At 44.5% G+C, this 22,479-nt stretch overlaps 4 protein-coding genes and 1 long non-coding RNA gene across 14 annotated transcripts in view; 3 read left to right on the forward strand and 2 right to left on the reverse strand.

Moving 5' to 3' along the window:
* PPP2R3A (protein phosphatase 2 regulatory subunit B''alpha) overlaps window positions 1-8,553 on the reverse strand; it is a 57,689-nt gene extending 49,136 nt beyond the window's left edge. The window contains exon 1 of the mRNA XM_065675117.1: window positions 8,064-8,553. The gene's annotated coding sequence lies outside the window, so the exon portion shown is untranslated. The remainder of the gene's footprint in view (window positions 1-8,063) is intronic.
* Window positions 6,092-8,159, forward strand: LOC136009933 (uncharacterized). Its single transcript, XM_065670417.1, has 2 exons — window positions 6,092-6,108; window positions 7,598-8,159. The coding sequence occupies exons 1-2, from the start codon at window positions 6,092-6,094 to the stop codon at window positions 8,157-8,159; spliced, it is 579 nt and encodes a 192-aa protein (XP_065526489.1).
* DBR1 (debranching RNA lariats 1) lies at window positions 8,313-21,731 on the forward strand. 4 transcript variants are annotated; one of them, XM_065675130.1, is made up of 11 exons: window positions 8,317-8,609; window positions 8,721-8,791; window positions 10,055-10,163; window positions 10,573-10,650; window positions 11,782-11,906; window positions 11,993-12,073; window positions 13,345-13,430; window positions 14,712-14,936; window positions 15,804-15,884; window positions 17,296-17,441; window positions 17,966-21,731. In XM_065675130.1, the coding sequence occupies exons 4-11, from the start codon at window positions 10,583-10,585 to the stop codon at window positions 18,642-18,644; spliced, it is 1,491 nt and encodes a 496-aa protein (XP_065531202.1). In that variant the 5' UTR covers window positions 8,317-8,609; window positions 8,721-8,791; window positions 10,055-10,163; window positions 10,573-10,582; the 3' UTR covers window positions 18,645-21,731. The 4 variants fall into 4 exon arrangements, with proteins under 4 accessions (XP_065531203.1, XP_065531202.1, XP_065531200.1 ...); XM_065675131.1 differs by lacking the exon at window positions 10,573-10,650 and having other exon boundaries at window positions 8,313-8,609; window positions 11,782-11,877; XM_065675128.1 differs by lacking the exons at window positions 8,317-8,609; window positions 8,721-8,791; window positions 10,055-10,163; window positions 10,573-10,650 and adding an exon at window positions 11,078-11,700.
* On the reverse strand, window positions 8,930-10,405 carry LOC136012187 (uncharacterized). The gene is made up of 3 exons (XR_010611603.1): window positions 9,992-10,405; window positions 9,356-9,472; window positions 8,930-9,262 (listed from the first exon to the last, which is right to left on the reverse strand). It is a non-coding gene; the product is annotated as an uncharacterized LOC136012187 (long non-coding RNA).
* A 468-nt stretch (window positions 21,732-22,199) lies between the features above and the next one.
* Window positions 22,200-22,479, forward strand: part of ARMC8 (armadillo repeat containing 8) — a 67,260-nt gene continuing 66,980 nt past the window's right edge. For 2 of the 7 annotated variants that reach the window (XM_065675118.1, XM_065675124.1), the window contains exon 1: window positions 22,213-22,431. In XM_065675118.1, coding sequence (XP_065531190.1) covers window positions 22,387-22,431 — 45 coding nt within the window. In that variant the 5' untranslated portion in view covers window positions 22,213-22,386. Of the gene's footprint in view, window positions 22,432-22,479 lie in introns of all 7 variants that reach the window. The other 5 variants (XR_010611600.1, XM_065675122.1, XM_065675120.1 and 2 more) reach the window with 5 other exon arrangements.

Genomic DNA, 22,479 nt, shown 5'->3' on the forward strand with positions numbered 1-22,479 from the left:
ATTGTATAGGCAGCACAAATACATACAGATACAAACTATTTTCCTCATTTTTTCCCTAGCTTGACCAAGGTAGCACATGCACATATTGTAGTTTTATTTTCCAGTGATCCATCAAACATGATCCAGCATGTAAACCTAGTCAAGACAAAACCTAAGCTGAGAGTATTCCTGTTACCATCTGGGGAACCTGAACCCAAGCTTAGCTTGAATGGACTTTTGTTGTGATTTTCAGTTGCTGACTAAAACCTACTAGTTATGAATAGCAACAATGGAAAGACTGACTGCATGAAGAAGCATTCATACTTTGTTCTTTTCAGCCTGCCATTTCATTCCAGTTGGGGCTCTAGAACAGCCCCCAATTCAGATATACTGTATAAAGATGCTGTAAATAGGACTGCTGCCATGAAACCAGTTCCAACCCCGAGGATATGGGACTGACTTCACAATACAAACTGTGAATGAATAGGGCTTCTTGTACGACTGCAGAATAATGCTTTGTGTCTTTCCTATCTGCAAGATGACATGAATCATTTTTCAAAGGAACAAATTATTGCAGATACTAATTATATAAAAGGTTATTCCATAAAACACACAAATTCTAATCATGCAAAGATTATGTTGGAGTTAAATAACTAAACAAGAATAATCTGTTAGGACGAGGACTGTCTTACTTGTCAACTGAAGTCTCGAAAGCTACTAGACAGGCCTCTGCTACCTCTGAAGGTCTCAAATTCAGCGAAGACTTCTTGAACTCTTATCTCCAGCACTAGCAACAACATTATTAGCAATCACAAGTTAGGAACCACCATAATGTACTATGGGGTAAATTAGCCCTTTCTGCAACAATGCATGGCATGAAGATCACTATGCAAGTGTGCTTGTTTCTAGTAGAAGAGACGTTGGGAAAAACTCTCCTGTTTGGTATTCTTGCAAAGGACAAACAGAAAGACACAGAGAACAACAGCTTTGTCATTTGGACAGTCATCAGTATAGTTTCAGAGGTATTATCCTAGCTACATAACCAGGTGTCAGGTCTTACCCTCTTAGAAGAGCTTGTGGTGCCAAAAACCAGCATATAACTGCATCCTCTTATTTAAAAATGTGTGACCTTTGTTTGCAGTTTACCAAACAAAGCATCAATACGCCAATGCTCAAGTAACAGTATTATAAGACATACGGTATTTCCTAGGAATGCTTTCCTAGCCTCCAACTCTCTCCAGCTCATGAGAATTGTGAAGCTGGATGTGGTTTCTCTGTACTTAGGAACCTTCAAAGGATTTCCCTCCCATGTGCTTGGGCATCCCTCAGATTCAACAGAAACCTTTTACGTCTTTTGACAAGACATTCCATCACATACCACCTCTTTCAATTCTGTTACTCACCAGCTTCAGTATGTCAAGATCTTGTACTGAAACAGACCACAAACACTAGACCTGTACGCACATTATCCACAGCATTCCTGAATATACAGAATTCCACATCCTCCCTGTCTTCTCCTTTCCAGGATTATTAATCCTTGATGACACAGCTGCTCTTGTACAGAAGCCACTTTGCACCTCCGATCACTTACACTGCCCCTCTAATAAGCTTTTCTGGTTCAACTACACACTTTAGGATGTAGGAATCCAAACTATGCACACTATCCAGAACAGATTACCACTGTAGAGTACCCCCTGCCTTCCAAGCCTCACTGTTTTCAGGTAATACATTCCAAAGTATCTGCTCTCATGGCCACCCAGGTTAATTCATGCATTCTGTCCCTCTTGTTAACCTGTCTTTCAAGGGTAAACAATGATAGTGCTGTCCTTTGTAAAATGTGCAGGGAGCTACCTAATGATAGAATGCTCTATGCAAGTGGAAGGGTTTCACTCTTAAAGACTAAAATTTTCATACAGTCTCATAAGAAAGGTTGGGAGATGGGTAACAACAATGATCCAAAGGAACTGAGCAGGTTGTCTGTCAGGAGTGACTGAGCAGGACCAGGCATTTCAGACTGGAAGAGAGATGACTCTGGAAGAATATCTTATTCTTGTACAAAATTATGAATGGCATGGAAAGGGTAGGTATGGTCTGACTCCTTACCTCCTCCTCCAGCACAAGACATAGGTGCAATGAGGCAATGCAGGAAGTAGGTTAAAACAAGCACACATGCAGCAAACCTCTGAAATGCCTCAAAGGATATCATGGACCCAATATGATTCTGGGGAATCAAGAAGTCATGTTTTAATACCTTGTCTGTCAGCAGTTACCATCTTTGCTTGGGTACCACTCGATGCCCTCTAATTCTTGCTGTATTTGGGTGACAAACAGGAAAAAATTGTTTCATATTCCCATGGTGGCAGATTACTATCATAATCCCTTCCCTTATCCATCCTACTTCTAATCATGTATTCTCCAGGCAAAGCTTCAGTTTATTTGGCTACTCTTCTTACTAAAAGCTGCTTCAATCATGCTCCTCTGTGTTTTCCCCTACCCTTACTCTAATTCTTTGGAGAGGGGAGAATGTCTGCCCCTAACTTTGAGGAGGGTATGTTATTCATTACAGAAACATAACACAGACCTACAGCTCGGCACTTGATTTGCTCCTTCTTTTCCTAGAGATCTCCATTATTCCTATTTGCTCCTCTCCCCCCTCCCTTTTTTTTTTGTGACTCCTGATGAGAGTTTTGCAGAGCATTATCTGGACTGGCAAAGATTAAGAGCTCATCACTATGTAGACACAGTTGTTTCTCCCTGTGTAAGTAATTTTATAACTACTAGCATCAAATACCACTTGCCTACAAGCAAGGCCTGTGAGAACATTCTGCAGCCCCAGTCACCTCTTTTTTCTGCTACCCTGATTAGTGATTTTCAGCATATACTGTCACCTCACACTCAGCCTCTCTTCCAGATCATTTATAACTATGTTGAGCAACACAAGCCTGAACACAGATCCCCGTGGGATTCCACTAGTGATTGCTCTTCACCAGAAAAGCTGACAGCAATTCCTACACTTTAACCAGGTATTAATTACTGAAAAACCTACACTCCTACTCCATGCCAGATCATTTCATTTAAAAAGCACTAGCAAAGATCTCTGAAAATCCAGAAAAGGCAGAATACTCATTCACCTCTTGTGTCTTCCTGTTGAATAGCTTTCTGCATTTACCATCTGAAGCTGGAGTTCAGCATTCTTGCAGTGAGCCATGAAGGTCACTGCAATGGGAGCACTTATCAAGGCAGGCTTCAAAACAGACATGACCTTGAGAATCACCATCCACGGCAGAATAAATATTGCTCTGTAGTCCGTATAGATTTGGAGAAGTCAATTTTTATATTAGGAAATCTTGTTTCAGTAGATTTACCCTAAAAGTAATCTCCCAACAGTAACTTAAATCAAGCTCTCGATGTTTGTAGCAGCAGTGATGTAAAGCAAGCCCAACACTCCAAAAGATTTATACTTGTATAAATAACAATAGTCTACACTTCTTAGAAAACAAACCTGGCACCAGACACTAAACTATTGTTCTAAACTACTGACTTGCAGTTAGTGACTGCAGTATTATTCAGTGTCATTCCTTCAGGTTAAGTCACAGGGCTCTCTAATATTCCACTGCTGCTATACCCTTCGCAAACACCAGCATGAAGGATCCTTGAACACCAGTATACTAGAAACTGTTAGGGACAACAGATGTATGGGCCTTGTAAAGGCTTTGATTATGGGCCTCCACTGGGGAGGAGGATAGTCAATAATATCAAGAAAGATTTCAGCCTTTTCAACTTCTCTGAAATGTCTTTCTTCAACTTGTCCTTTGCAGAGACTTGGAACAAAAACTGACCAGACAGGAATTTGTGTCCCATGAGACTGGTTTCCAGTCCTACAGATGAGACAGCAAGAGAGTAAAAGCTCACACAAGTTTTCCACACAACACCAATCTGTTAAGTAGAAACAACTTGCTAACTATTTTTTGTTCCAGCCCTATGACTCTCTAGAGCTACTATTTAATCTTAGCTCATTTATCAGGCCCAAATACATTAACATACATGTTGAAGCTTAGCAAGGTGCAAGTAAAAATAAACAACAAAAAACCCCACAAACACACTGTAGGAAGTATAATCCCAACTGAGCTTTGTCATGCTGACAGGAAATAAGGTGACCAACCAGAAAACACACGAGGTGAAACAGCTTCAAAAGCATGTAATTAGCAGTGCTCAGAACATGGGTCAGAGCCAGCTTGATTAAGTAATGCATCTCTTGGCTGGTTATAGCCTTATAAGGAAGGGGATAACTTCGTATTTGCAAGATTCATTTATTTTCCCTGGAATCACATAATTTAGTGTTAACAGTATCCAGCTACTTTACACAAAGTGATTTTATTAGACTGTTAAAATAACAGAGGGAGAGTTGTGTCCAAGGCAGAATTCCTTCAGTTATTAACCTTTGTTGATACTGAGGTTCCAATATACAGATTCTCTGAACACACTTTGGAAACTTGCTTCTGAGTTAGGTAAAACTCCTCTGTAGATGCCCAGCCATTTGCTAATGATCTACAGAGTACAATAAATCTTTAATAACTAAAAACACAACTTATTTTCATTCCTTGCCAATCTATGCAGAACACATAGATTTCTCACCGCTATCCTATTTGGCTTAAGTGTCTTATCTGCATCTCATTGCTCTTTATTCACTTATTTCCTCATGCATTCAATAGTTTTGGTAAAGTTCTCTCTGTCTAAAGGGACATGCCATTTCTCCAAAGTAGCCTCAGTTCCCAGTCTGTATCTGGCCCCAGCTCCTGAGCAGGTCAGCAATGAGAACAGTGAAATGCCAAGCTGGAGAGAAGCAATGCAATTCTGTGCTGCACACCCATCCTTTCCTCTGATGCATCACCACAGCAGTACAAAGCTAGCAGTCATTTCCACCAGTCATACCTTCCACAAGCCCATTCCTGCCAGCTTCCATCTCACACTGAAGAGGAGCAGCTGTTGAAATGTAACAAATTATGCCAAAAGGTGCAAAGTGTCCTAGCATTCAAGAAGTTTGGCACTGTTTGGGTTTAAACCACGACACAGCCTTTACTGCTTATGACTTTGATAAGCCACACCAGAGGCACAGAGCATCATCATCAAAGCAACACGTAACTTAGGTGAGGGTTAACTTTTCTAACTCATTTCCTCTACCAAGGAAAAGGTGTTTTAGCCCAACATCCCGGTAAGACAGAGGAGGTAGCTTCATCTGTATCTTTAACCTGGGACATTTAAAAAACAACCAACCAACCAAAAACCAACCCAGCTTTATCTCCCTCCCCAGCCCATGTATTAAAAAAGAAACAGGTTAGAAAGATAAATGATACACACAAAAACCAGAAAAGCAAATAAAAGTGAAGATTGCCTTATTCTAATTTGAATGAACAGCTGTGCTCATATTCATGAATCTTAACAATCTTTAAAACGAGTAGTCATTTTTCACAAGTTTGCCTGTTACCTGTGTGACCTCAGGTATTACTCCCTGCATCCTATTCATCCACAATCTTGGAATCTGAATTCTTTTTTTGCCATCAGCACAGTATTTACATGCTAGTTAATCATTAACTTACTTTCCACTATTACCCTAATTTTACCTTGCAAGAATTGCTGCAAAGAGAAAACGTCGGTTTTTGGTGTTCAAAGCCTGATTTTCCAAAGTATGTGACATAACAGCATGTTTCATGTGGTCAAGGCACAGCACCTGCTCAGTTGCACATCAGACATTCCACAGATCAGGTCCAAGGACATAAACAGCTCAGGAAATACAACAGTGAAGTCTGGTAGAAGCTTGTCCCATTACACAAATTAAACCAGTTCTTAAAGACAGCACTTAGCTACCTTAATTATGAATGAGAAAACTCCCTTCCTCCCACAGTTCTACTTTGCTGTCCAGTTTTTGCCAGCATTGGAGGTCAGGATCTAAACTCTAACTTAGTCTTCAGAAAAGTTCAGTTCAGGGTAACAGAAGAAAACCTAGTCTTATGGGGAAGAACAGCATGCAATCATTTAAGTAAAAACAGTATTGAAAACATTTATACAAAGGAAGTGAAGCAAGATTGCACAGCAACCTCTGTGCTGGACCAACATGCACTTAGCTCCGAGGTATTGTTTGAAGGATGGAGAAAGGTTCTAGGTTTTGTGGGATTTTTTTCCTCTTTTACAAGGAGGAAAGAACTAAAATGAAAACACAAATTCCACTGTGCAGCATCATATTTACACCTCCGGGGACAGCAGCAATGAGTGTTAGACCACATGGCTCCGCTACAGAGATTCTGAAGTGCCTGAGCCACAATATGCTTCACCTTCTCCACAGGCTACAGCTGAAGGAAATGAACTAGATGCTTTACCAGTGAATCTCTGCACTCTGCCTCTGAACTTGAGCCACTTTGCCTGTAGCTACCCTTAACACTGCACTGCTGTGTAAATTACGAGTACAAAATGGGATAACACATGACAGTGGTTGCAAAGGTCTAGGTAATGGAAACTGGCTATGTGCCATCAGAGAACAACTTTTTTATTTTATATGAAGTCGAATGTAAATCAGTCTCAGCTGATACACAGTATTACCATTTCCAGATACATAAATACTGGAAACAACCAAACAAAATCCCAAAAAAAAAAAAAAAAAAAACCAAAACAAAACAAAGTAACAACAAAAAGCAACCCACCACTCTCTCTTGCTTCAACTTCTCAGAATACAACAGCCATTTAATACGTAATTTTACACAACTGAGAGAAATCTAGCAATACTGACAAATTCAAAGCTCTCACAGAAATAATTTCCCCCCACGTAACCTGTGAAAGCAATCTTACCAAGCTTGAGAGATTCACAAGAAAATCAAGACAGGATGTGGCTATCATAAGTAAATGCTGGGATTTATTTCCTGAAGCTGGTATCAGATCATGTGAAGTAATGCCATGACACCACCACCAACAAAAATGTACCCAGCCTTTCACTTCAACAGCAAACAACTTTGGGACTATTTGCCTCTTGAGCTCTTCCCTTTGCACTGCTAGCCTGCCTTTACAGGGAAAATGGGGGCACATAAAAGCACATCTTCCAGGACTGCTTCTTTAGTGTGGAGAACAGAGGTAATAAAATTAGCACCAGCCTTAGAAACATTTACGTTACTTGAGACAGTGCAGTGTGATAACCTTCAGAAAGTATCACTACCTTAGGAATATGCCCTTCAGTAAATAATTCCATTAGTTGTTCAATCTCAGTTTTACAAGCTTATGCCCAACTTAATCCTCGATTTGCCTACCCACAAACCGAGGAGCCTTGTGCCCCCGCTGTTCCCTTCTTGCTCACGAAAAAATACTTCATAAAGCATAGAAAAGATAGTCCTGCTTTCATGACCACGTATTAACAGCTGCACTGTAGACAAAGATCCAGACACACAGTGTCCTGTGGCAAGTAGCAAGCATTTACTGAAAAAGAGAATAGCCTAAGTAGAAGTGATCCTTCAACGGTGCTAAACCTCCTGCTTTACAACTAACAGCTTCGAGCCATCCCGAACTGGAAACTACACCCAGACCACTGTGCTGAAAAGCCGTTATGCCTCTCAACACATTGTCAAAACAATTTCAGACAATTTATAGCCTCGCTCTCCACAACGCTACCTCGTACTGGTGTTCACGTCGTAAACGCGTGCGATGCGAGAAGTATTTCCTCGCCCTCCACCCTCTGTATTACCTGGCAGCTCCAGCCAGCCACCGCTCCCCATAGCCGCGGCTCAGCCCATCTGTCCCGGGCACACTCCCCGAAGCACCCCGCCAGCAGCGCCGCTCCCCACAGCCCCCGGCCCGGCGCAGAGCTCCCCCCACACCCTGTCAGCACCGGCACCGACGATGGGACGGCTCACCGCCGACACGCAACACACCGGCGCCCCCCACCCCGGGGGCTCGCCCGGCACCTGCCACCGGGCCCTGAGGGGAGCAACCACTGCTCCCTAACAGGGGAGAGCCGGCGACCACTCGACCCCGACCCGACCCCACCTCACCTCCGCGTCGCCGCCCGCCCCTCAGCGGCCCCTCAGGCGCCGCGCCGCACTCACCCGCCGGGGCAGCGCCCCGTCCCATGCCGAAGCCTCCGCTCCCACCGCCGGGCACGCTCTCCCCGCCCGCCCCGTCCAGCCCCTTCCGCGCAGTAGGGGGGGACCCCGCCCCAGAGGCGCGACACGAGCGGGCCGCGGGCGCTCAGGTCGAGGCCGGGCTATGAGGGGGCGGTGGCGGAATGGCGCTGCCCGCGCTGAGGGGAGAGGAGAAGGAGGGGGCGGGAGAGCGCCGCTCCCCCCCGCGCGCGTGCATGCGCCTTGCTCCGCCCCTCCTTCTCCCTACAGCCGCCGGGTGTGAGGAGCGGAGCGCGGTGGGGGCCCCTCGCCTGAGCCGCCTGTACCACAGCGCCGGCCGGGCGGCCCCCCCGGTGTACCGGGACGTAGCGTCCTCGGGCGGCGGCTTGTGCTGTGTCTCAGCCACTCGGGAAATCCGGCAATACACCGTTGCTTCATCTGTTGGCTTCATCGGGTTTTCAGCCTCCTTTGGCTGGAGGCCATTAGTAGTGTCCGTCAGCAAGGCAGCGTGATGAGTGCCTCCGAGAAAAGGTAAAAGTTAGAAAAATTAAGAGGCAAAAAAGCCAAAATGCAATTGGAAGGGCCTCAGTGGCGAGGCCCCGAGTGGTGCTTGTGTTGACAGTGTGTTTTGCTACGCTGCAGGTCGTGGTTTTACGTTGCAACTCCCAGTACTGCAGAAGGAGGTGCCCAGCGACACCGGAACACAGCTGCAGGTAAGCCTTGTGATGTTTAGGCCAACCTCACGGGCTCTTGCTTAGTTGCAGCAGCCTCTTTTTCCAGTCGCACACATGCACACCAACGTGCTACCCCATGGTCCCTCGCAGCTTACAGGGACACCTCAAATCCCAGCTGGAACGCAACAGGTATGTCTCCTGTGCCTCCATTTTATATTCCTCTTCTTCACCAACACGTACACTACTGCCTCCTAGTACTTCTCCCTTATACGTTCCTTCTCAGCCACGCTATCCCTCCCCAAAAGTCTGAAACAGATGTCTCCTTTTTGCTATTCCTCTTCATTTTAGTATCTTCTAAATGTGCTGGAAATCCTTTAATATCTTCTCAAAGCGCTACAAAACACTTGGGAGGAAAATCTCCAAGAACTCCTTCATTCTGTTCTGAGAGATGAGGGAAGCAATCCTGTCATCCACAGCCCCTTAGGATGCCTTTCATTCTTCCTCTTTTCTCTGGAGAGGAAATCTTAATTACTTCCATGTCACTAAATTACCGTAGTTAGCTCAGGAAAAAAACATTACTTGTGAGGCCAAAAAGGCAAATACCTCCCATCCAAAGCATCCACTGATCTGCTGGGACTCTTCCCTCTTGGCCTCACCTGTTGCACAGGACAGGGTGTACATTTGGTCACATCCAAGATGTACAGGTCCTCTGCTGTAGGACTTGGACATGCAAAGACAAGAGACATGCATGAGCACTTCAGGGCAAGGGACTATGACTGCAAAGCCAAATCCATAGCCAGACATGGAGTGGAAGAGTGCTGCACTTCAGTCGCAGGGGTGGAGGACCTTCACATTCTTGAAGGACTGGAAGTAACTGAAGTAACATAGTTAAACATTAACTTGCTGCTACTTAACCTGTAAATAGTAGCATCGTTCCCTTTGTGGTCTCACTGCTGTGGAAAGTTCAGGGCACTTTTGCTTAGTGAACACCCAGAGTTAAATGAGGGATGTTGAGATGCATAATGAATAGTGGATAAATAGTAGAAAAACCCAACCAACCAAACAACCCTTACAGACTTTACTGGGTACCAATTTGCTTGGGATAAGTGGTGCATGGAGTATGAGAAATGAGGCAAACTAACAAATCCAGGAATTAAAATTGCAGTATCATCTTGCCTTGACTGACTGGGGATGAATTTGGGTAGGCGGGAGAAGCATCTGCTCCCTGAGACAGTGTACCTTGGGGAGGGTGATTTCCAGAGACTCATGGACCTTTTCTGTCTTTCACCCACTTCCTTTCAGCAAGTCTGAGATGTGGTAAATTCGAGGGGCTGCAGCTCTCCCCCCAGAGAACCTGGAAAACATTCCCAGCAGATGTGTGGGGCTGACCAAATTCTCACAGCACACCCAGGTAGGTGTCAGCGAAATTAGTGAAAGAGCTCCATGCACACAGGAGTGGTCCTGTGTGTGCTTTCACCCTGGAGACTCGTGGGGTTTAAAAGCCGGAGGAACCTTCCCCTTCACTTCAGCTGGGCTTGGATGAGAGCTGCAAAGAACACACAGTAACCTGAGATTGTGAAATTATGACATGTATCAGAGAACACTCATATTTTCTTAGTATCAAAAGGGGAATCATTATGTAATACTTGCTATGGTAGGGGAACAGGAATGTTTGCTTGGTTTCATGATTACAGGGTAAGCAGTAGCAAGTTCATGCTTTGTAATTTTGCTCCATCCCTCAAGACTGCTTCAGAAAACCCCAAAACAGCAGACCCAAACAGTGGAAAATGTCTGGAGTGGGTTTATTTTGTGACACACAGGTACCACCCTATGATCCAGTTCACTGCCCTTCAAACCAAGGAAACCACTGCTTTCCAAATGAGGGAGCCCAACATTCTGTGAGTAAAATGGGAGATGCCTGATTTTTTGCCCTGCCTTGTGCCCCATTGATCTGGTAAAGGCACTGACCGCTCCTGTCCTTCTATGTTAGGAAGTTACAAGAAGCCAGTGCTTTAATATGCTAAAAATATGCTTGCCTAATGCTGAAATGGCAGGAGAAACACACTGAAGGAATGCTATGTCCTTTGCAAGCCCAAAGCCTGCCTTTTCCTGGCACAAATGCCAGGCAAAAGCATGCACAGCTACTGCTTGCTCTGTTGCTGCTCCAAAATCTTTGTTCGTTGTTCTTGTGCCCTGCAATGAGAACCAAGTGAAGCCTTGCAGCTTCCCCGCTAAGCTGGAGGGTAGTGTGGGCTGCACCCACCAGCTCTGCCTGCGTATAGAGCTGCGTGGTGGTTTGCGAGCTAAGCAGCGTTCCCTCTGCAGGGCCTCCTGCCCCGCTGCAGAAGGCATCGCAGGTTCGCGAAGCTCGGTTGTGTGTAACAGACGGGCCTTTCCGACCGATTACGGTTCGTTGTGCCGGGGCAGTTCCCCCCTCCCCTTTGTGCAGGTCCCACCTGCCCCCGGTGTGACTCCTCCCCGCGGCTGCTGGGGAGAGACACGGGGAGCGCAGCGCTACACTCCCTGGGCCAACCTGACAGCCGGCGAGCTTGGAAAGGCCTTGGCGAGCCCAGGCCCCCGAGGCCGTGGCGACTACACGGGCTGGCGAGGACCGCTCGCACCCACCGAGCCCCGGCCGAGCTCCGCCACGGTGCCGGCACCGGGGAGGGCGGTGGTTAGTGACGTAGTTGGTGACGAGCATGGTGACGCGCTAGGCGCGCGCGGCGCGTGCGCGGTGGCGGGGCGGCGGCGATGAAGGTGGCGGTCGCGGGGTGCTGCCATGGCGCCCTGGACAAGATGTATGAGACACTGGAGCTGCTGCAGCGGCGGCACAACGTGCGGCCCGACCTCCTGCTCTGCTGCGGCGACTTCCAAGCCGTGCGCAACGAGGCCGACCTGCACTGCATGGCCGTGCCCGCCAAGTACCGCCATATGCAGACCTTCTACCGGTGAGCGCCGCCCGGCCCGGCCTCGTCCCACCGGGGCCCGGCCCCGCGCACCCTGCTACAGCATCTATCGTTTCTCCTCAGGTACTACTCCGGCGAGAAGAAGGCCCCGGTCCTCACGGTGTTCATTGGTGGGAACCACGAGGCATCCAACCACTTGCAGGAGCTACCCTACGGCGGGTGGGTGGCGCCCAACATCTACTACCTCGGTAGGGTTTCCCAGAGGCGTTTTCCCCTCCAGCCCTTTGCCGTGCCCCAGCTCCGCCGTGACAAGCCGCGCTCCCGTCTCTCCTAGGTTACGCGGGTGTTGTGCGGTATCGCGGAGTGAGGATTGGCGGCATCTCTGGCATCTTCAAGTCACACGACTACCGGAAAGGTATGGCTGGACAGGGTGGGCCTGGCTGAGTGGGTAGTGGGGAGGGAAGCACTAGGCCCGAGCTGTCATGTGTGGGTCTGTCTGTGCCTCCTCTTCTCTAGACCGACTCTTATGCTGGAAGCCTTTCTTGGTTCACACAGATTTTTCTGGAGGTGGTAGATGAGTCGATAGATGCGTGGTGACACAGCAGGAAGCAGTGTGCCTTTTAAATGTTGTTGTCGAAATAGTCTTGGTTTTTCCATGATAGTGACCTTTAAGCATGCAGTGCAAGACTGTTTTGTTTTCCTTGTGTGAAATAGTCAATTAATAAGTATGATATTGTACAAATGGACTGAGGCTTAGTGTTGGCGCATCTCAGGATTGGTTCCTCCTGCTTGTATGTATGTATATTCGAGTTGTTCCTTGGAAGGGTCTCCATCATTGTACAGATGATATCTAGATATCTAGAAGATACCTAGCGAAATCATAGATTGATATCTAGCTGATACGAATTTATTCATTCATATAAAAAAGAAGATAGTTTAGTCTTTCTGATCTCAACACATGAAATAGTGGTCTCTTAGTTATGATTATTTGTACAGTAATACTACGTTTAGTAATACGGCACTTCAGAGAAGACCTGATTCTGTCAGATATTTGTCAATGCTAATTAAATATGTCATTATCAGGATACCTGCTTGATACACTGGGTGTTGCATGTGGGAAGTGAGGCTTTGTCAACAATAGCACTGACTACTAGAAAACGAATTTTTTTTGTTCATTCTTAAGAGTCTGTGTAAGCTCAGGCATTCAGGTTTCTTGTCCTGAGGGAAAGTTGGAAACTCCGTCCCTTTTGGCAGGGTATGTGTTTGCAGTTCCAGATTCTGTGGCGCCTGTGGGCAGTTACAGACATGTTAAAACTGCTGCTGAATCTGTTAAAATGTAGTTTCATGGTTGGCTGTAGCAATCTTGAAGAAACATGAAAAGATCACAGCCTCAGTGGCCTGAGTCGGGACTCATGCAGTGCTTTGTGATCTTTTGGTTTCTACCTCTTTTTGAGTTGTTAGGTCCTAACTTATGTTCTGATTGCTGACCACTCATAGAGGCTTGCTCTGTGCAACACCTGCTGGTGTAAGCGTTGTGTAAGGGAAATACAGCATCTCCTTTGGTTGGCAGCCTTGTAACTGGGATTGCTCTAGGTGTCTATATAACCCCAAGAACTTAGCTTGCAATAGCGTTAGGAGGGAACTGTCAATTTGGGCAACTCCTCTTCTTTTTCCCAAACGTTTCAGGCCACTTTGAGTGTCCACCATATAACCAGCAAACAATCAGAAGTGCTTACCATGTGAGGAATATTGAAGTCTTCAAACTCAAGCAGGTTAGTGAAAAATCTTGTTGGTTTTTTTTTTTTTAAACAGTGGTAAATAGTTGTCATTAATTTAGAAGTAAGATGCTAAAGCTACTCTGAACAAATATACTATTTGATAGCAAATCTTACCAATAACTCCTAGCTAATCTGGACAGGCCATTTTATGCTGGGTGTTATTAGAATCATAGAATCAACTAGGTTGGAAAAGACCTTTAAGATCATCAAGCCCAATTGTTCCCCACCACTGCCGAGTCCACCACTAAGCCATGTCACTAAGGGCCTAATCTACACAGTTTTTGAACACTTCCAGGGACAGTTATTCTTCTAAAGCTTTGTGTGGCAGTGCAGATTTGATCTGAATTAGGCACAGGCAGGAGTGATTTTGTTTTGGTTTTAATTAATTGGATAAAATTCACAGAATGGAAGGTACTCCAGCTATGCTCCTCTCTTCCTTTACGTTAGCTTTAGGAAGATGGGGTGCTGCCTTGTCTAACATGTGAGATGGTTGATGAAAAGTTAACTAATCAAAATTGAACCAGCTGAATAAGCAGATCCCAGGTTTCTGTGGCTGAACTATTTTTGACTCCAGGGTGAGAAATTCAAAAGACAGCTTAGCTTTAGTTTTGAGCTGTTGCCTATTCCCTGCTTTGTCAGAAGGGCTACTCCCTTTAGCTTAAATTGTGGTGTAAATACATGTGTTTATAAGCATCTTGCGAATGGTTATTCAGGTTGCAATTGCACACTTAAGTGTTCAGTAGATACAGCGATGCTGAACATACGACAAAGGTTTGCTGTCATTCTAAGCTTCTTATTAGTCGGACTTGGGTTTAGATTAGACTTCTGAGGGTGCTTCCTTTGAGGAGGAATGGCTTAGCCATTATCCCTTTTAAACAAAGCTGTTTAAAAATTTTCAGGAGGAAGAAGATGCCTTTGATTGTGGGTAGAGAATTTGCTCTATAACTGTAATTTATAAGAGTCTCCTTCAGAGTGCCTGACACTTACTGTGATGATATGATCTCTTTTATAAGGCAGTATATATAAACCACAGCTGACTGTCTCAAGAAAGTGCAGTACACACCATGGAGACTAGAGTCCCTCGACAACTGCAAAGGCCACCTGAAAGATGGGGCTCAGTGGTGTGCTTCCTTGCTTTGAAAGTGAGGCTATTGTCACAGCTATCTCTGCATTGATCTGAGGTAGAACATGTTACACGTGTTCCATCTTGTGCTGTGTAATTTTGAAAGTTACCATATGTGTTTTATTTATATTATATGCATTTTGGCTTGACAGTTAAAGCGTCCAATTGATATATTTATGTCACATGATTGGCCAAGGAGCATCTATCACTATGGGAACAAGAAACAGCTTCTTAAAATGAAATCTTTCTTCCGACAAGAAGTGGAGAACAACACGTTAGGAAGCCCTGCTGCCTCAGAGCTTCTGCAGCATCTGAAACCCACCTACTGGTTCTCAGCACATCTTCATGTTAAATTTGCAGCTTTTATGCAACACCAGGTAAAGGGAGTGGTGGGGGAAGTATCAGGAATGTATATGTCCCAAGCACATTTAGAATTCCAATACCGGTAATAATGTCCAGAAAAGCAACTTCTTAATATTTTTGCTCAGTTATTAAAGCTCAGCTTAAGCTGCAAAACAGTAAGATGTTTTAAGATTACTAAGCTATGTAAGTTAAAGAGATGTTATAAATCAGTGGTGGAAGTACCTAATCTTCTTCAGGGACAGTGTGAAACAACTAACATTACTGCACTTGAAACTGATTCATTAAAGTTTATAGAGAATCAATCTCTTTCCCACTTCACTGAGGAAGGAGACAACTATAAAACAAGGTGATAGAGAAGCAACTGAACAAAAAGAGAGCAGTTAACTGGTGACAGGAGGATACCTGTAGTAAGGCTTGGCAGGTTGTCTGGTGGCCTGGGTAAAAGCCCAAAACCGCCCCCTGTAGGTTGCAGCTTCTGTTGGTGTGAGTTATTCCTGAAAGTGGTGTGACATGCTATTCCTGTTTGCAGATTATTTAGCTGTAAATCTGTAATTCTAGACCTTCTATTCTCAACAAGTCTGTTTCAAATTATGTTAAAGCTTTTCTTTTTGCTTCAAGGCTATGTGTGCTCAGCTGCCTAGGTTAAGGACGAAGTATGGCCCTTGCTTTCTCTTGCTGTCATTTGCATCTGGCTTCCTGTTAGACTTCCCGTAAAGTCTCTTTGGCCCACCATCTCTTTCTTACAATACCATGCTGATTTTCTGTTTCAGAAAGTCGTCTTCTGTACAAAGTATGCCTTTGAATCTCTCTCTATAACTTGTTTAGAATGGTGAAATTTCACAGAAATGCTAATGACTCTGTTAACACCATTTGTTTCGTAGACAAACTCCAAAGAAGAGCTACCAAAAGCAACAAAGTTTTTGGCTCTGGATAAATGCCTGCCACACAGAGACTTTCTGCAGGTGACGACTCTGTGCAATGGGTTATCACTTCTGAAGTGCCTCACTTGTCTGGAGTGCTAAGTAGTGTTCCTGGGTACAAGCGTAAGAATAGTTCTGATTAATGGAGGAATTGGAAAGAAACTAGGAATGGTCCATGTGTAGAATGTTCTTTGTATAGTATTAAAATAAGCAAACCTTGTGTCCTGTCATGCAGGTGTGGTGTTTGCTTATTCCTATCCTTCCACCTTAGAACAAATACTTAAGTGGAGGAGTAGCCCTACTTTAACCTGAATTGAATCTTCTCTTATGGTGTTTGGGTTTTGTTTTTTTATTTGGTCCCACCCCTCCCCAAATGTCAAACCTAAAAAGAAAGCCCATCTTGAGGCTTTTTTTCTTTCACAGTTTAGTCTGGGTAAGCTAAGGCCTCTGTCTTCTGATCTGGATTCATGAATTCAGACAGGATTGAGTTCTAAGTTGAATATTGTAATTTCCTTTCAGTTTTCTTAATTCCAGCAGGAATTGCTGTGGCTTCCTATGAGAATGGCTCTGCTTTTTGTTTAGTGCATATCTTGGCTAGGAAGGGCAGTGGACAAGTAGGAAGTCTAGGTGTGGGAATTCTTAATACAACTGCCAAACTATCAGCAAAACAATGTTCATGTCTGTGGCTTGTGCTGCTTGGGGTGCCATATGTAAAATCTAATATGGATGGATGTACAATCTTTTGTTACGAAAGGGAGCTGCTGACAACGTGTTCTTCAAATGCAGTGAAGTATTTCAGTGGTCTTCCTTTAAAGTAGCCCTTTTTTGTCAGCTTAAAAGGAAGATGGTTCATTATCTGTCTTTTGGATGTGTGGTGGTATCCATTTGCCCTAGTAGCTACCTTTGAAGATAGAGAGAGAGGATGAGCTTTTGCTATGCAAAGGTACACTGGGGTGCTAGTCCAGACTTAGAATCCTGTAGCAAAACTGATCTGGAGTAATACTGCCTCCAACAGCATGGTGATTCAGCTGTATGTAGCTCTGGTTTAAAGTGTATCTTTTTTTTGTTTATACAGCAGGGTGACTGTTGCTATCAATTCTTGATTATATATTTGCCTAGAAGGTGGCATGAATTTAAAGAGTAGGCAAATTCTGTTTTCCAAGTTGCATAACTGTCCAGTAGCTGTGGCAGTGGGGAGGAGGATGTTCTGCTTTAGTTGCTTGTAAGGTAAAATACAGTAATGCCTTTTTTATTATTGCTAATTGTCCTTTCTTAGTCCTTTATTGTTATAAACTTTAGGACTAACTGAGAGGACTTGTTTGAGATCACTATCTCAGTATTCTTGAAACTTAATTAAAACTCTAAACCATGCAAGTAACATTTGAAACTTTAATCAGTTTCTGGTGTCAAGAGAAATAACTCACCTCATGTGTTTTTGTGGTTTTGTAAACAGATAATAGACATAGAACATGATCCTAGTGCAGGTGATTCGCTGGAGTATGATGCTGAGTGGATTGCAATCCTCAAGGCCACCAACAATCTTGTTAATGTGACTCAGAGCTCATGGAATATGCCTGAAAAGAATGGCCTCCATGGAAAGTAAGTTGCATACAAAACAGATGAAAGGGTGATTTCTGCTGAACTGGAGGCAAACTTACCTTAAAATTGTGTTTCTTGTTCTGCAGCTTATAATGCCTGTAGGTACTGCTAAATGCCTTGGAGAGCAAAGGGGATGCTGACAAGAGCTGTACTCCAGAGCATATGAATTCTTTGCTGCTCTGCAGGGGCAGTTAGTTTTATTTTGCAAACTCAGATGCAACCATTTGAGGGTGAAATATACGTGGTGGCTGATCATCTTGGCAGTTACACTGTGAGACTGAAAATCAGGCTGGATTATGGGGGTGGGTGGCTTAATGTTTAGTGGGTGCCATAATACACAAATGGGGAGAGGGGAATGTCAATATTGACCAAAGGTAATGTACTTAACTGAAAAATCATTTGAAGAATTAGGTGTCTATTGTAAGATGAATTCTTTATCCATTTTATAAAGATTCTCTTTGCAGTGGGAGCAGAAAATAGGTTTTGATTAGCCACACTTGTTTAAACTTTATACATTTATTTAGGTGGGACTACAGTGCATCAGAAGAAGCCATCAAAGAGGTGTTAGAAGAGATGAATCATAACCTCAAAATTCCTTGTAACTTCACATTGACAGCTGCTTGTTATGATCCCAGCAAGCCCCAAAAACACGTGGAACCAGTTCATACCATCAATCCACAGACCACTGAGTTTTGTGCCCGGTTTGGTCTCACTGACATCAATGACAGGATCCAGCAAGCTAAAGATGAAGGCTCAGTACGAGGTGAATATGAAGAAGAGGAGGAGGAAGAGGAGATGGACAGTACTGGGTCAGCAGAGGAACCCAGTGAATATAGTACAGATAATTCTGGACTTTCATCCATTAATCCAGATGAAATAATGCTGGATGAAGAAGGTGGTGATGAAGACTTGAGTACCTGTTCTGTTGATCCTTCTCCTGACCATCCTCCTGACTTCTCTGCAAGTTTTTCTGACATCCGGATCATGCCAGACTCCATGGCGGTATCATCTGATGATGCTATGGACTCCACTAATGAGGAACTGGAGAAATCTGGTGTGAGTAAGCAGGTGGAAGAGAAGAGCTTAAGTGAGAGACCATTAAAGCGCATTTGTGGTAGTGAAAATGGGAACACTGGCATTAAAAAAATTAAGAGAAGGAATCAAGCTATCTATGCTGCAGAGGATGAAGATAAAACAGAATAATACTTCATATGATGTATAACTAAGTTCTCACCCTGTCTTTTTATGGGAAGATGGCAAGAACTGTTGTGAACTACTCATGCTTTTAATGTTACTTGATCTTACTGATACTACTTTCTTAAGATGAAGAGGCTCTGTGTACCTCTTACAAGGAAGAAGATTTATCTGGATTGAACATCTAGGTCAGTAGCAGACTTTTCCAAGAAAGTACTTTGTCAAAGGATTTAAAGCTTATGTATAATCACCTGATTTCGCTTCAGTTCTTGGTTATTTAGTGTATACTACGTATCTTTCGCTGTACTGCTATACAAGAATTCACCATGCTTGTTTAACAAGAAGAGGAATCTTAAATTATAACTCAAGTCAAAGTAGGAGGATGTCTGACATACAAGACTGAATGATTTGATTTTACTGCTTTTGTTTTATACTGAACTTTTAATACAAAGTAGCATATGCAATAACTCCATGAACTAAATTTGAAAATAGAATTCCCTTGATTACAAAACAGCAATAGAAGAGTGAAGATTTTTGTTTCTGATGATATTCATGCCACAGAAAAGTGTCATAAACAAAAAAATGTCTGTTGTCCAGTATTGGCTTTTACTTAACTGTTTGATAGAGAACAACGTCTCTTAATTTGAAGCATGGCAGTTTTATGTGGACCATGGAAAAGTGCATCTCTTCTCAAAAACTCACTTGTGTGCTGTTTCCTAAAACTTGAAAACAATGTCTTGAAATTAAAATGCAAGTAGTTAGGATGAAGAGCTTCCTAAACATGGACATCATCACTGTCTCGCCTTAATTAAGGCTGGTTTCAGATAAGGTGGTTGATGTTTATAATTATTAGTTGCTTGAGACAATAATGCCTACCATTGTCATTAGCCTGGGGTTTCACCTGTCACTTCTCTTCAGCAGTTTGTGACTTGCCATATTCTTACCACTGGATTTGCGATCTTCCACAATACTTTCACAAACTTCAGCTGAGGGAAGACAGGAGCTGCCAGAAGAGAGACCCTCTTGGGAGTTTTCTGTTTACTGTTCCAGTTTGTCCTGAATTATTAGCAAACTGATTACACTCTTTTGGCCTACAAGGCCAAGGATAACAAAAATTACTGAATTAATGAAAAGACAACGTTTTCAAGCGTATGTCTTTACACTCGCTAGTCTTCCTATCAAATACTGCTGGTGTGCTGTGCTGAGGTTTTGGAGTCCAGACAGAGTGTGGCTTCCTCATGACTGTGCTGCCCTTGAGAGCACAAATAGCTCCTGCGTGCTTTTGCTCCTCTGAGGCACAGGCACTACGGAGAGAAAACAGCATCCTGACGGGAAAAGGGAACTGGACAGGGAGAAATGAGTGAAATGGATTGATGAGTGTGAGTTATGTTGCAGGGAAACACTTTAAGGGCAGGACTTTGTCTTTCTGCATTGTGGGATTCATCTTGGTTCCTCTCCTGTCAGCAGTTCACTGTGAAAACTAAATATGTGTAAGTATTCAGGGGCTACTAAATGGCAAAATTAATGTTCTCCACCTTCAATTAACAGCTTTATACTGGTGGCTACTAACATCCTGGGCTTTTTTCCAGAGGATGTTACCTTGTTTACTAAACGATTAGTTGAGCCCTGTTAATACTCCTCCTCTGTCTGTCTGTGCCTGCTTATCTCTCAGAACACCCACCAAAGAGAACTGTAGTAAGATGTGATGGAAAAACTGGAAGTGTTTGGTGTAACCCTCAGGTTATCTAAAGCAGTTGTGAATTATTAGCAACATTACTGTAGATATTTAACTATCTTTAAGGGTCTTGAGTCTGCAGTGCTAAAATTTTAAGCATGCCTCATGATCTGAAGACTATATTGGAAATAAAGTATTTTAAGCATAAAATGTGTTGCGAACTTGGAAAGTCTCACAAGATATCCGAGTGTGGTATTCAGCTGTCAGATTGCCTGTGAACTGGAGTAGATTTATGTTACATGTAATAGACTTTTTAGTCTTATTTGATGTTTTAAAAACAAACTGTTCTGTTGTGTGTTGTCCCTTGTCCCGTCCCCGTTCCGCCCCCCTCCCCATTTCTGATATGTGTTTCTGCTTTCCATAAAGCAGGAGACTTTGACAAGATAGAATAATCATTTTTGAATATTTAAATATATTTTAATACAGTATTTCAGCATCCATTGAGCAGAGTTCAGCTGATAAATATAGTTAACTTTTTTTTTGAGTACAAATTGTGTGTGATCTGTGTAATGTCACTGTGCCCTTTCTTGCAGTTGTTCACACCCTCTTTGCAGTCTGAAGTGTCCCCCCCGACCGTGCTTTTGTCCATGACAGGCTTTCCCTGTCAGCAGGGTCCTTTGCTGCATGTAGAATTCAGCTGAAGCTCTGAACTTCAAGCATCTCCAGTGAATACCAAGTACTCCAGAAATTACATAAAACACCAGGGAAGGCTGACAAAGTTTATTCAGCTTTCAAGACCCAGATGCTTCAGCCCTCTTTAAAAAGAAGCTTTAGAGGATTTTGAGAACTTTTTAAATTATGAGAAATTTTGTTTCTTGAGAAAATTGAGAAATTGTGTTTCTCTGTCAGGATCTCTCTCTCATACCACAGAGTTTTTCAGCATGAGAGTCTTACATTTAGTCTAAAATTATATATGTTATTCCCTACAAAGTGCCTGAGAAAAGTGTTCACCTGTTTTATTCCAGATCAGCACACAGGTGTTTTGTTCAAAGCTTCATAAATGGTTTTGGGTTTTTTTTTCTTAATTCAAATATTAAAGTCAGTGTGTGACAGCATCCCAAGCTATTGTGCTCCCATTCTCCTCTGCCATTTCTAACAGCTGGCAAGCCTGTGTTTAACTTACATCAGCAAAAGTTAACCTGCCCTGTGCGCCTTTTACTGTCCTACCTGCTGCCCCCTTAATTCTGCTTTCAGGACCAATGGTTGGTAGAATTGGAATCCCCATGCCACAAGAGGTGAAATACAGGGGTGCTAATACAAAAATATCAGACCTTAGTGTGCGAAGTTGTGGGTGTTTGAGGCATTTTCTACAAAAACCCCGAACTAAAAGATCCATGAAAGCAACAAAAGCTATGACCAAACCTAAAGTTCCTAGGCCGTTTGTTTTCCGTGCAGCAAGGCAGAGCGTGGGGAACAGTGTGCCGTGTCTCAGATGAAGATGCTGCCAGAGTAACCGGTTCTGCTAACGCTCCAGTTCTGTGGATGAACCGCAGGCCCACGCCCTGTTCACGCTCATTACGTCCCAGGAGCTCCACACAGGCAGGGGCAGGGCGACAGGAGGGCCTGCAGAATTCCATGATTTCCATTCTAGGTAGCTGGAGCTACACGCGGTAGATCGCGATAAGGTCGGGCTGTGACCGTGTTACGCGTCGTACCCGTTTCGGTGCTCGGAGAGCAGCCCTCTGCCACACAGCGAGGCTCGAGCCTGCAGCGTCCTGCGCATGCGCGCAGCGCCCTCCCGAGATTCGCGCCCGGGGTGGGGCGGGCCGTGGCGAGCGCATGCGGGTTGGCGGTGGGCTGCCGGAAGGGAGCGTGGTGTCAGCGTCGGCCGATTCGCGGCGCGGGCGGCCGCGGAGCGCCGCCTCCTTTCCGCCCGCTCTCCTCCCGCCCGGCGGCGCTGTGCTGTGCTGCGCTCCGCCATGAGGCCGTGCCCGCCGGCGGCGGCAGCGGCGCGCGCGCGAGCGTGAGGGCGCCGCCGCCGGAGCTGCTGCTGCTGCTGCTGCTGCGTCCGCCAAGATGGCGTGCGTGCTGGAGGCGCCGCTCCGCATGAGCGTCCTCTCGGTGAGTGCCGCGGGGCCTGCGCCGCCGTTGCGCTCCCCGGCCTGACCT

Source organism: Lathamus discolor, chromosome 3 (genome assembly GCF_037157495.1).
Source record: "Lathamus discolor isolate bLatDis1 chromosome 3, bLatDis1.hap1, whole genome shotgun sequence".
Classification (NCBI taxonomy): Eukaryota; Metazoa; Chordata; class Aves; order Psittaciformes; family Psittacidae; genus Lathamus; species Lathamus discolor.